The sequence below is a fragment of the Micropterus dolomieu genome, linkage group LG09 (genome assembly GCF_021292245.1).
Source record: "Micropterus dolomieu isolate WLL.071019.BEF.003 ecotype Adirondacks linkage group LG09, ASM2129224v1, whole genome shotgun sequence".
Classification (NCBI taxonomy): domain Eukaryota; kingdom Metazoa; phylum Chordata; class Actinopteri; order Centrarchiformes; family Centrarchidae; genus Micropterus; species Micropterus dolomieu.
In genome coordinates, this window is record NC_060158.1 from 5,767,823 (window position 1) to 5,780,374 (window position 12,552).

Sequence of the window (12,552 nt, forward strand, 5' to 3'; positions counted from 1 at the left end):
GGATGGTTCAGGAGTCACCTGAGCCAGCCCTAACTATAAGCTTTATCAAAGAGGAAAGTCTTAAGCCTACTCTTAAATGTGGAGATGGTGTCTGCCTCCTGAACCCAAACTGGAACCTGGTTCCACAGGAGAGGAGCTTGATAGCTGAACGCTCTGGCTCCTAGTCTACTTTTGGAGACTCTAGGAACCACAAGTAACCCTGCATTCTGGGAGCGCAGTGCTCTGGTGGGGTAGTAAGGTACTATGAGCTCTTTAAGATAAGATGGTGCCTGACCATTAAGAGCTTTGTAGGTAAGAAGAATGATTTTAAATTCTATTCTGGATTTTACTGGAAGCCAATGCAGAGAAGCTAAAACAGGAAAAATATGATCTCTTTTCCTGGTTCCTGTCAGAACACGTGCTGCAGCATTCTGGATCAGCTGAAGAGTCTTAATGGACTTTTTCGAGCAGCCTGATAATAAAGAATTGCAGTAATCCAGCCTAGAAGTAACAAATGCATGGACTAGTTTTTCTGCATCATTTTTAGACAGGATGTTCCTGATTTTCGCAATATTACGTAGGTGAAAAAAGGCGGTCCTTGAAATTTGCTTAATGTGAGACTTAAACGACAAGTCCTGATCAAAGATAACTCCAAGATTCCTCACAGTGGTGCTGGAGGCCACCGCGATGCCATCCAGGGAAACTATATCTTTAGATAATGCGTCACGGACGTGCTTAGGCCCCAGAACAATAACTTCAGTTTTATCTGCGTTTAACATACAGGTTTACTAAAGTACGGTAGCGTTAGCTACCAAAACCTTTGAACAATTATGAGATTGAACAGCAGTCACTAAAAGATGGAAAGAACTGTGAGTGCTTAGGCAAAAGAAGAAGTGTTTAGCGGACAGTTGGCCGCTGTAATCTAACAAATTTAACTGGTATTTAGCGAAAGCAGCACAACACGCTACCAACACACAAGCACCGGAAAAACGGAAATGAGTGGTGGAGGTGGACGGTGAGGGGGTTTATGGTAGAGAAAATGTGAGTGGAGCAAGGGAAGGTGTGGGGAGTAAATTTTGTCGCAGCTCTAACCAGGTCTTCCATGTGATCAGTGAAGTCCAACAGCGGGGAGAGGGGAGAAAGGGTGTCTGGAGATAAGGATGACCTGGATGGGGATTGGGGGGGTAAAGATGGTGAATCCTCACTGTTGGTTTTCAGTGAGGGAGGTGGGGGCTCTTCCTCTTGGCTCAGTTGTCTCCCATGATAAGAGCTGTCTTCCGGCGTGGGCTGAGGTGGCTCTCCTTCAAGGTTTCTGGCATGTTGTGTTATGTCTTCTTCTTGTTTTGATTCCTGTTGTCTCTGGTCCTTGGTATAGGGAACAGATGAGTGACGCAGAAAGTAAAACAGGTTGGAGCTGAACAATTTTACTCCTGACTTATTAAGGCGAAGTCCATCTGCCTTAAAAAGATGTCTGCGGTCCCACAGAAAGTAAAAGTTTTTGATAAAATGCACTGAATGGACAGTACCTGCTGTTGAAAGCCACGTGTTCAATGCCATCAGTCTGCTGAATCTCTCAGCTCCTCTTCGGATTGGCGGTATAGGGCCACTGATAAACACCTCAGCATTCAAAGAGCTGACCGTGTTCAACAGATTATTAAAGTCCTCTTTCAACACTTCAGACTGTTGCTTCACAACATCATTGGCCCCGATGTGCAGTATGATGTTTTTCACAGTAGGATGTTCAGCCACGATATGCAGGATTCTTTCTGCCAAGTCAGACACCGTATCCTTCTGAAAGCAGAGTATTTTGGTGTTCTTACTGCACATGCTTCTTACATCGTTTACAGCAGCGTCACCCACAATCAGAGTTTGAGGCCCAGTCGTTTTCCCTGCAGCCTTTTACTTTCTGATTTACTCTCAGTCCTTACCCTTCTGTGTGAGGATGGGATGTTATCCAGGTCATCAGACGGAGATCCAGGGTCCTGCAATAGTGGTGAAAATCTGTTCTGCTGTTGCACACTACTCTCCCTTTCGCAGTTGTCCACGGCTGAGTCCTACCAAGAACAGGGGTTGAAGAGGCGCTCTGCCTGGATGATAATGCATGCCAGCCAGTCGCATCACAAATCTCAGGGCGCTGGGTTCTGCCTGTTACTCATCCTCCCATTTCCCCAGCGTTCCAGGGAGGCCTCCTGCTTCGTGGTAGTCTTGTTGGTCTTAATTAGCCGTGTGTTAGCATGCTCTTGTCCACTGTTTTGGGTCCACGGTAAAGTGGTGTCATTCCCACATAATCCACTCACTTCCACATTCACTTCTAACCTGTAGATCTTGGTTTCAAGCACAGTAATTGTCTGTAGAAGTTTGTAGAAGTTGTCCGTGGAGAAGGGGGGAATCTTGTTGCTAATTAGCATTAGCTATAGCTCCAGTCATTGCAGTACAGGCTAGTGCAATTGATAGGCCACACTCGCGTAGCACTATGTTCATCAAAGTTTTTAAAGTATGGCAAGAGCCAACTTTATCTGACAGTCCCAGTGATTTAAAAGTATCCAAGAGCTGCTGATTTCTAGCAGAAGAAAAAAGAACGCAAGCAGAGGCAAGATCAAGCAGCAAAGCGTCTGCACTGTAAGAAAGCAGGAAGTATGAAGTCTACATACAATCTAGGCTACTGTTAGATTTCATGTTATAGTTCATGACTTAATCCACAGCAATTACAACTGTGTGAGCAATAGGGTGACCAGATGAGAAGAGGTGAAATTCAGGACAGGGGAGTTGGGAATGGGCGTGGCCTCCAGTAGTACATTAGGCTACATTCAGTTTTAAATGTAAAACCCTAATACTTGAAAAATAAAAACTGTACACTAGTTTTTATGAAGTCAAGTGTAAATCAAGATCTGTTAAATTCAGTTTTATCAATTTCACCAGTGCGGTGCCTATCAGATCTTTTCTGCTCCATGACTGCCTGCAGCTAGCTCTGTTCTCACAACTCAAATGCTCAAGTGACAAAACATTTGTCTGTGTCAACTCAACTTATTTCTGTCGTCTGTTGCCCTCCTTGTCATTTGACTGTGTTGTCCTGCTCTGTGAATTCTGACTGTGTCATGACCATGTGTCATTTTACCATTATTTCTAAAAGAATCGTACTTCTTTTTGCAACCAGAAGAGTTGCCCCCTGCTGGGCGTTCAATAGAATGCAGGTTTAAGGGACTTCTGCGTTTGCATCAGTTCGCTGACCGGGAGCTTCCCACTTGGTTCAGAGTCAACAAATGAGGGAGGAAGGAGATGCTACAAACTTCCCCAGCTGGACTCCAACCAGGCCAGGGACATCGTAGTTCATGGTCAGATCTGGCCCGCCAGCAATAATACGTATCTGGCCTGCAGCTTGATAGCGAATAGCGGCTGGTGCTAGTGAAATAGTTCTGTCATGACAGCTACAGTTACTCACATAGCCCAATCACTTCAAGTGATTGTGGCTCCAAAAAGCGCAAGAACGTTTTTTGCAGCAATAAGCTACTTTGTGTCAAGTTTATTGAGAGCTTTTACTTTGAAGAGTTCTGAACGACATTCAAAAGAGACACCAGTGTATGTGATCAGAGTGTGTCAACCCTGAGTTTGCTTGATAACCCTGAGTCAACACTGGGTAGGTTAAACTCCCTTTTTAGTACAGGCCACAGTACATGATTAAATAAACTAATACACTAATAAACTATTTGTATTATACACTCTACTGTTGTATATTTTTATATATTATATATATAGAGTTTTGTTGTTTTAATATTTTTCTGTACAGCACTTTGTAACTGTGTTTTTAATTTGTGCTGTACAAATAAACTTTCTAATTAGTTTTACCATTGTAACTTTTATACTGTGGAACACATTTTGTTTCATCACAAAAAAAGTGCTCTGATTCTATGCTCTTGAATCATGAGCACACCACTAGACAAAATATTTATATATTTTTAAGATCATCTTTCCACTCAAGATATCATCTGTACATCACTGTTAACTGCAGTCTCTGTTTCTGTCTCTCTCAGGTGTCCACATTATACAGCAGGTGGTTGGCTGTGAGTGGGACGAAGAAACTGGAGAGGTTAATGGTTTATTGAAGTTTGGTTTTGATGGAGAAGACTTCGTGTCATTAGACCTGACGACATCAACGTGGACTTCTGCAAATCCACAGGCTGAAAAGGCCATACTCTTATGGAATATCAATGAAAACAGAGCAGTAGAGGAAAGTTACTTCCTCACTGAGGTGTTCCCTGAGTGGCTGAAGAAGTACGTGACCTATGGCAACAGCTCTCTGCAGAGAAGAGGTAGAATCACATGACCTGATGTAGTTTCATGGACAGAATATTTATATAGCTTTCTCAGACTGAATTACCATTGGATTATTCAATTTAATTCAATTTCAATTCAGTTTTATTTATGTAGTGCCAATTCACAACAAGTTATCTCATAGCGCTTTTCATATAGAGCAGATCTAGACCGTACTCTGGGATATTATTTACAGAAACCCAACAATTCCCACCATGAGCAAACACAAGGCGACAGAGGTAAGGAAAAACTTCCTTTTAAGAGGCAGAAACCAAATGCAGAATCATGGCTGATGTGGGCAGTCATTTTATCACTCCAGTAAGTCTGACATCACCTTCTTTTATGCCATTTTAGGTTCACAGATTTGGGCTATGATGGGAACTACATAAAAATCTCACTAAAGTTATTTAAAATTAGATTGCTGAGATAAACTGATTATTTCCTTAGGTAGGTAGCTGGGTTTATTGTCACAATATAACAAGTTATAGAGTGAAATTGAGCTTTGTAACTCCCTTATGCTACATAGCAGACAGTAAACATTAATATAAAATTAACTGGTCAAAATGGTAAACAGAAATAAACTATCATCACTGGAGCAGTGCTGAGGATGGATTAGAGTTTAAGAGTCTGATAGCTTGGGGGGAAAGCTGCTCTGCAGTCTGGTGGTGTGGCAGCAGAAACTTCTATATCTCTTCCCAGAAGGCAGCAGGGCGAACAGGCTGTGGCTGGGTGGGTACTGTCCTTTAGTATCCTTTGGGCTCTGCATAGGCACCTCACCTCACCGATATCACTGATGCTTAGGACACTAGGATTTTCTGAGCAGTTTCACCCGCTGCAGAGCCCTCTGGTCCTGGGCCGTGCACAACCCATGCCAGTTTGTGATGATTCCCAGGAACCTGAAACTATTCACCTGCTGCACCTAAGCACCACTGACTAAAATCAACAATCAGCTCCTTAGTTTTGCTGACGTTGAGCAGTAGGTTGTTCTCTGAGCACCACAAGATTATGGATTTTCTCCCGATATGAAGTCTCATTGTTTTCCGATGATGGTGGTGTCATCCGCAAACTTCACAACAGAGTTATCTCCATGTCAGGGGATGCAGTCATGGGTGTACAGCGTGAACAGGAGGGTGCCCTGGGGGGCTCCGGTGTTGAGCACTAGAGTGGAGGACGTGAGTCCACCAATCCGAACTGACTGAGGTTCATCAGGTAATGTGGCTTCACACATGATGGGGGCGCTCCTGCCTTTGAAGCCTGTGATGTTTTTGATGGCCTGCCATGTATCTTTGGTGTTGAGGTCTCTCCAGTCTCTGCTGATGTCTTCGCTTTAGCTCCTTGATGCCAGCTTTAAGTCTCACTCTGGCAGTGCTGTAAGCGTCTTTATCACCATACTGAAAAGCAGCTTTTTTGGGTCTGTAAAGAGCCCTCAACTCTCCATTCTTCCAGGCCTTCTGATTGGGGAATGATTTTATCGTTTTAGTGATCACCACATCATCAACACATTTGCGTATGTATGATGTCACTGATGTACGTATATTCCTCAAGGTTGATATGGCTCTCCTGGGTGGTGGCCTCTCTGAACACACTCCACACTGTGCTCCCAAAACAGTCCTGCATAGCTGCTGTAGATTCATCTGTCCACACTTTGACTGTTTTAATTGTTGGCTTGACCCTTTTAATCAGCTGCATGTAAGTGTGTTGAAGAAGCAGAGAAATATGGGGACGGGGGAGGTGCATTTTGTATATAGGATTGGGCATTTAGGGCACTGCCCAATCCTATATACCTGCCAATTATTGCTAACACATAAATGAAATACTACAATTTCACTCACCGAAACAACTGGATCAGAGGCTTCTTGGGCAGTCTGTTGTACAATTAACAGCAGAGCACGGCATAATATTCCTCCGCTCTGCTGGGCTCGCTCCAGCTCCAGCGACGTACTCAGAGGATGACGAGTTGAGAGCCAAAACCTTGATCAGTTTGTCAGAGGGCGTGGCTTGTGATTGACAGTTTCAGCAGGAAGTAACAAAAATTACATGCAGTGAACGATGAATGGTAAATGAAGTTTATCACATCAGTCACCTTAAATTTAGCCACTCTGTATTTCAGTTCACATGCATTTTCATCACCTCCATTTTATTTACTTTTTGTTACTTTAACCCTTGAGGCTACCTGCTTTAAAAGATGAATGCCAATTTTGGTTTGTGAATGATGATTGATAAATAAAAATGGTTTTCATTCTATCACTACTGTTTTAATCAAATCTACTTAAAATTAATCAAATCACTTGGATATTTATCACACTATTTTTCAATTCACATCCATTTTCATAACCTCCTTTTTTATCAATTAATATTTGTTATTTCTATCCGTCATAGTGCAGAACCATATTATGAAATTGGTTGAATTTTAATAAGAATGTGTTTATTCATATAGTGTATCAAGCTTATTACTTCAATATATTTACTGCAAATCTGATTCATATTTTACTCATGGATAGGGACGTTAGGCTACTGTATGAATGAGCACTTTAGAGATAAAGATAGTAATTATATACATAAGCCTTTATATGGCTGGTCTGGTTGTATACTCAGGAAAGATTGTGAAAATGGAAGGATTTAGCCGGAGTAGTGGTGATTACATATAGACAACATATTTCTGTGGTTTGAATTTGGTTGTGGGCCCAAGGGGGTTTATATAATGATGATTGAGAGTGATCAAGAGGTGAATTTGTGCATTATACTTCAAGGTCAATTAAAGCAAGCCAGGCAGCCTTCCATGTTTGAGAATGGCGCTGTTTTTTAATCGCCCACTAGAGGGCTGTAGCGCTGCAATAAACAGCCTAGTTCAAATGAACGAAATGACACAAAAGATTTGTTCATTTTAATGAATGAGATTTGAATGAACGAGTCTGTCAAAAGAGTCGAACTTGCCATCACTAGTTGCTGTGCAGCCTCCGCTAACGTTACCGCAGCTATATATTGACATCCACCGGCACCGTGGTCGGCACTTGTCGACTCCGAAAATGTTTGAACACATTTTCGATTCGCCGTCAATTTTCATCAGACTGCCTATATTCGACATCTACACAGTTGATTTCTTGCCTCAAAATTTCTCAGAAGTGTATTTAAAGTTCTGTTGTTGGCCTCTAAAGAATAAAACAGTTTGCATTAGGATCTATACTGTACATGAGCCGAGATTAACGTCATCACGTTTTGTGTGCGTTGTCTTCTGGGACAAACCATATTCAAAGCAAGTTCAACTTCCGTCAACTTCCATCAGGTCTGCGGGCTGCAGCTGGATATACTTGGCCTGCCCCACGTTATTTACTTGTTGTTGATTTGTCATTTTTGTAGTAGTTAGCTATCTAGCTGCTTTAATACACGTAACTGTCCTACATTCAGAGTTTTGAAATTAGAATTTCTTTAACGTAAAATGAGCTATGTGTGTTATTTCATTATAACTATTTAATTTCATATTTTCTGTAATTGTCAGCTAACACTGGTGCTTAAGGCATGAGCAGTGAAATTGGGGAGTAGTTATTGTAGAGATACATTTTTACAGTTTATTGTGAAAGGACTCACAAAAGACTTGAAATGAAATAATAAACATGCCATTTGTTTTAACTCTGGAATTCCCAAAACTAACCCCAGTTCCCCAACAACAGTTTATGTCTACTGCTTTATTGGACGCAGATTACATTATTCACAGTCAACATGAGCAAGAGGAAAGCAGATACTTGCTAAAAAAAGAGTAAGTTGAAATTTTAAACTTGATGAGAATGAGAAAAATGAGGAATTAGATATGCAGACTGTATTTTATAATAGTGTCTTTGGTTGTGGTTCGACATTGTATGGGTCTGTTTTGAGCGGTCATGATGGCCTGCTGTTATTCGTCTGACTTGCTGGCAGTTTTGTTTATAGTTATGAAAGACACGGAGTTAGAGCCGATATTATGTCTTTCTTTCTCCTAAGACAATTTTCTCAGTCTTTTTTCTTTCTGCAAAGTAACCTCAAGTTTGGGGGCCTAAACATACTCGAAAACTCACCAAACTTTGCACATAATTCAGACGCGGTGAAATATTTTGTATTTTATGGGTTTCCCGCATGGTTGTGGCAAAATGGCTCGTTAGCGCCCCCTACAGAGCAGCCCTCGGACAAAGTTTCATGTCCAGAGGCACAAAAAAGCCTCTTGGAGTAATGCCTAACACCCAACAGGAAGTCGGCCATTTTTGATTAAATGGTCATTTTTGCCTATTTACACACTTTGTACTTTAACAAACTCCTCCTAGGGAATTCATTCGATCGACTTAAAATTTCTGCTGTGCCTTCTAAATGTATTGACGATGAAAAGTTGTGCTATCTGTGAGTTTTTGTCAATGGGCATGTCCGTGGCGTGGTGTCCAAGATCAATGATTTGTCACAAAACAGGAACTTGTTAGAACTTGCTCACATCTGTACCAAATTTAACATGTATGATAACAGCCCCGCCTTGAACATGCCAATATTCACTCAAAGTCATAGCGCCACCTGCTGGTAACAGGAAATGACAGGTTTTACGCTATGACTACTCCTAGCAGGTTGGCCATATCAACGTCAAAACTGTCCCAGAAAACCCTTAACATTGATAATTCCATGTTGTAAAACTTGTGAGTTTTTGGTAAACGGCGTGGCGTGGCGGCGAAGTTACAGGCTTCGCCATGACACAGGAAGTTGTTGTAACTTGACTGTACATGCTCAGATCAATTTCAATCAAACAATCTGTCTCAGAACATAATAGCAGATGGTAACATTTTCCATTTATTTTGCTGGCAGTTTAAAACTACTGTAGTCTTGAATATCTTAAAAAGATAAGAACAGTGGTGTCTGCTTTTATGGATAGTGTGTTGCAATACAGTGTATATATACTGTGCTCAGGGAATGGCCTCATGAGCAATAAAGAAGTGTGGCTGAGGTCCTCGTTGGTCAGCTCCTGGTAGTGGCAGGTCAGAATGGCAGTTGGGTTGACCAAACACTAATTCTGCTGTCATAAACCTCAGCCTCAGTTAGCGCTGGAAGCGGCAGTCATCCAGGCGCAGTTCTTGGAGAAAGTGGTGAAATTCACAGGGCTGTGTCTCCTGATGGTATCATATATCTAAATACAACGGCGTTTGGTTTTCCAACGTATCTCTGAATTCCACAACAGGTACAAAGCAGCAACAGTTGGTATATCAGCCATGGTTGATGGCAGAAAGAAATGGTGGAAAGAGAAGTTGTCATTATTTACGCAGAAGCCCCTCCTCCTCTCCTCTTTCCCAGAAGTGAAGGGGAATGCGGGCTCATGTAGTTTGCATATTCCCACAAATAGTAAATATGGTACCAGGGTCAAACTTGTATTGTTAGGTAAACATTAACTTTGTGTTTTACGTGAACCTCCTCTACGTCTTCTTCCTGGGACCCTGGTTGCCTACCCTCCTTTGCTTCGGCCTGACTCCGGGCCTGTCCCTGGTCTGTGCTTGGCTCTGGAGTGCAGACCTCATCAAAGTCATCAATGCTGTCATCGTGGAAGCGCTAACTTGACATACAACGTACTGTTTATATTATCAGTCTAGCACACAATTCACATTTATCAAAGCATAACTGATGGTAACGGGAAAATGTGTAACAACCTGTTTTTAGTTTTGTAGGGTGAGCATACATCCTCTATTTCCCAGACATTTCCTCTTTTTGGAAACAATTTGGTGTCTTGTAAGCCTATGCAATCTGGGCGTAATTATACACATAACACAATAAAACTTTATTCATTAATTTACTATTGAGTAGTAATGCAATTTTTTTTCTCTCTCTCTCTCTCTCTCTCTCTCTCTCTCTCTCTCTCTCTCTCTCTCTCTCTCCCTCCAGACCTTCCCTCAGTGTCTCTCCTCCAGAAGACTCCCTCCTCTCCAGTCAGCTGCCACACTACAGGTTTCTACCCTGACAGAGCCACGATGTTCTGGAGGAAAGATGAAGAGGAGCTTCATGAGGACGTGGACCTCGGAGAGATCCTCCCCAACAACGATGGATCCTTCCAGATGAGTGTTGACCTGAAACCTCCATCAGAAGACTGGGAGAAGTACGAATGTGTGTTTCAGCTCTCTGGTGTGAAGAACGACATCATCACCAAACTGGACAAAGCAAAGATCAGAACAAACTGGAGTAAGAATGACTGGAACTGTCTGTGGTTTGAGTATTTTGGTTTTCGTGTTACAAATAAACATTGCTTGCCCTAGTATTACTATATGAGCAACTCATTTGATTTTATTGAAAACACAGAATGTTTTAAAACATTTTTTGTTTTTAACCAAACTGACAGGTTTGTGCTGACTGTTGACTCATTACTCAACTAAACTGAAGAGTCAGAGTCTGTCTCTCAAATCTAAGACAAGAATTTTAAGGTGCACCCAGTCAAGGGTAAACCTAAAAGTATTTGCCCCCTTTTCCCACTCCCAGAAAATGACCAATGCCACTATTTTTGCAGTCCAAAAAGTTTAATTTATTTACAATTATCTCAAGGCCAAAATAACAAACAAAACAGCATTTACCCTTACTTACTGATTTACCTAACAAAACAATGTATGTCTTAACAATATGTTTGTAGAGACACACACCTTTAAGGTAATTGACAAAATCAACTCCAAGTCAGTTTTAGTTTACAGTAACAACATGAATGAATAAATAATTGGATGGAGCAGCTCAGCCATTCAGCATATGTTACCATGGAGATCTACCCCGGTAAGAAGTGAACCACCTTAGGCCTATTGAAAACCCAGGGTAACCCCGAAGTTACCTGGATAAGCTCAAATCCTGCTTTGTGGTACAGGCCTCTGGTCTAATTTGTTGTTGTTGTTGTTTTGTTCAACAGAGAAGGCCAGTAACGTGACTGTCCCCATCATTTCTGCAGTGGCTGTTCTTGCTCTCATTCTCATCGCTGCTGCTGGATTCAGGGCTTACAAAAAGAAGAAAGGTGAGGGAGAAAAATCATGGTGATTTTTTCAGTTCTTTGATTTTAGTCTTTGAGTTGATGCTTTTATCAAGTAAAATTTAACAAGCATCTGTTCCCTACAACCCACAGTTTTAAGTACCCACTGACTCTACCATGACGATGTGGGAGTGAAGTGAAAAGAAAAAACTAAACGGTTTAAGTGTGTAGAAGAGATGATCATGTTCACTGCGGATAAGGTGACGAAAGACATTCTGGCATTTACAGCTGGAACTGAAATGATTTGTCTTTTGTTTTGATTTCAGCTCACTGCCCTCCATCTTGTAAGTAAGAGTTTGCTGTCTCACTGACACACACTTCATGCTGTAGATTCAAAAGGGCTTTAAATTATTATGCGCAGGTTTTCAAGACTGTATCTTGCATTTACTGTTTGTAATGCTTCAGTGCAGGATGAGTCCATTGTTTCACACAGTTTGTTTTTTACCTTACAGCTCCTGAAAACGGCTCTGAACTCTCTGAGCATCTGAATTCAACTGCCTGTAATATGCCCAGTGGCCACACCTCCTAACTTTCAGATCTTATCATGACTGCTTGGTAACCATTAGGGTGCCACTCAAAAATAAAGTTTTTCATTTTCATCTTTCCATCCCCTAAATGTGTTAATAACGTGGCAAGAACTAAGTTGGCAAAATTTGGATGTATTCTAATAATATTTACTGGTAGCTCAACACTGTCAATGTTTTACAATAATAATATTAATTTTAATATCACAAGTTGTCTATGAAGATTCTCAGTCATCCAGGTCATAGTTATCGTCCCTTATCCAAAGGACTTCTTCAGTTCTGACTGACTGGCAGGGAAACTCAGCTATTTAACCTCAGTGGGGTCGTTATCTCGGGTCATCGATACCGCTGGTTCGTTAGTGTTCCTTGTTGCTGTGACGACAGTCGTTACAGTCGTTGAGACTACCTGTGGCCAAGACTGAACGACCTTCGTTGGTATCTTCACCTGAGGCCAATAGGTTACGTTTGTTGAGTTTCCTGGGAAGTGATGAAAGGACAGCATTGTCTTCTTCTCTGTCTCTCTCTGTCTCTCTGTGACACACTTGACACCTCTTTCAAACCATCCATCTTCTCTGTCTAAAACATTTTAGACAGAGAAGATGGATGGTTTGAAAGAGGTGTCAAGGAAGCCATCTACACCAGGGTTGAGAAGCCGTCATTGAACAGGGGAGGGAGTCTACGCCACCACTTATCCCCCACTTACAATGCTGTCCTTTCATCACTTCCCAGGAAACTCAACAAACG

The 12,552-nt window shown here is 41.7% G+C and overlaps 2 protein-coding genes and 1 long non-coding RNA gene across 10 annotated transcripts in view; 1 reads left to right on the forward strand and 2 right to left on the reverse strand.

The window, feature by feature from the left end:
* LOC123977125 (major histocompatibility complex class I-related gene protein-like) overlaps nucleotides 1–12,552 on the forward strand; it is a 32,095-nt gene that overhangs the window by 17,892 nt on the left and 1,651 nt on the right. For 2 of the 6 annotated variants that reach the window (XM_046059648.1, XM_046059647.1), the window contains exons 3-7: nucleotides 4,008–4,286; nucleotides 10,168–10,461; nucleotides 11,168–11,269; nucleotides 11,551–11,568; nucleotides 11,737–11,784. In XM_046059648.1, coding sequence (XP_045915604.1) covers nucleotides 4,008–4,286; nucleotides 10,168–10,461; nucleotides 11,168–11,269; nucleotides 11,551–11,568; nucleotides 11,737–11,784 — 741 coding nt within the window. Of the gene's footprint in view, nucleotides 1–4,007; nucleotides 4,287–10,167; nucleotides 10,462–11,167; nucleotides 11,270–11,377; nucleotides 11,890–12,552 lie in introns of those variants that run through there. The other 4 variants (XR_006826532.1, XM_046059651.1, XM_046059649.1 and 1 more) reach the window with 4 other exon arrangements.
* The window catches only part of LOC123977135 (major histocompatibility complex class I-related gene protein-like), a 232,886-nt gene that overhangs the window by 6,212 nt on the left and 214,122 nt on the right, over nucleotides 1–12,552 (reverse strand). The gene's annotated exons all lie outside the window — the stretch shown is intronic.
* Nucleotides 9,065–12,024, reverse strand: LOC123977145. Its single transcript, XR_006826540.1, has 2 exons — nucleotides 11,093–12,024; nucleotides 9,065–10,430 (listed from the first exon to the last, which is right to left on the reverse strand). It is a non-coding gene; the product is annotated as an uncharacterized LOC123977145 (long non-coding RNA).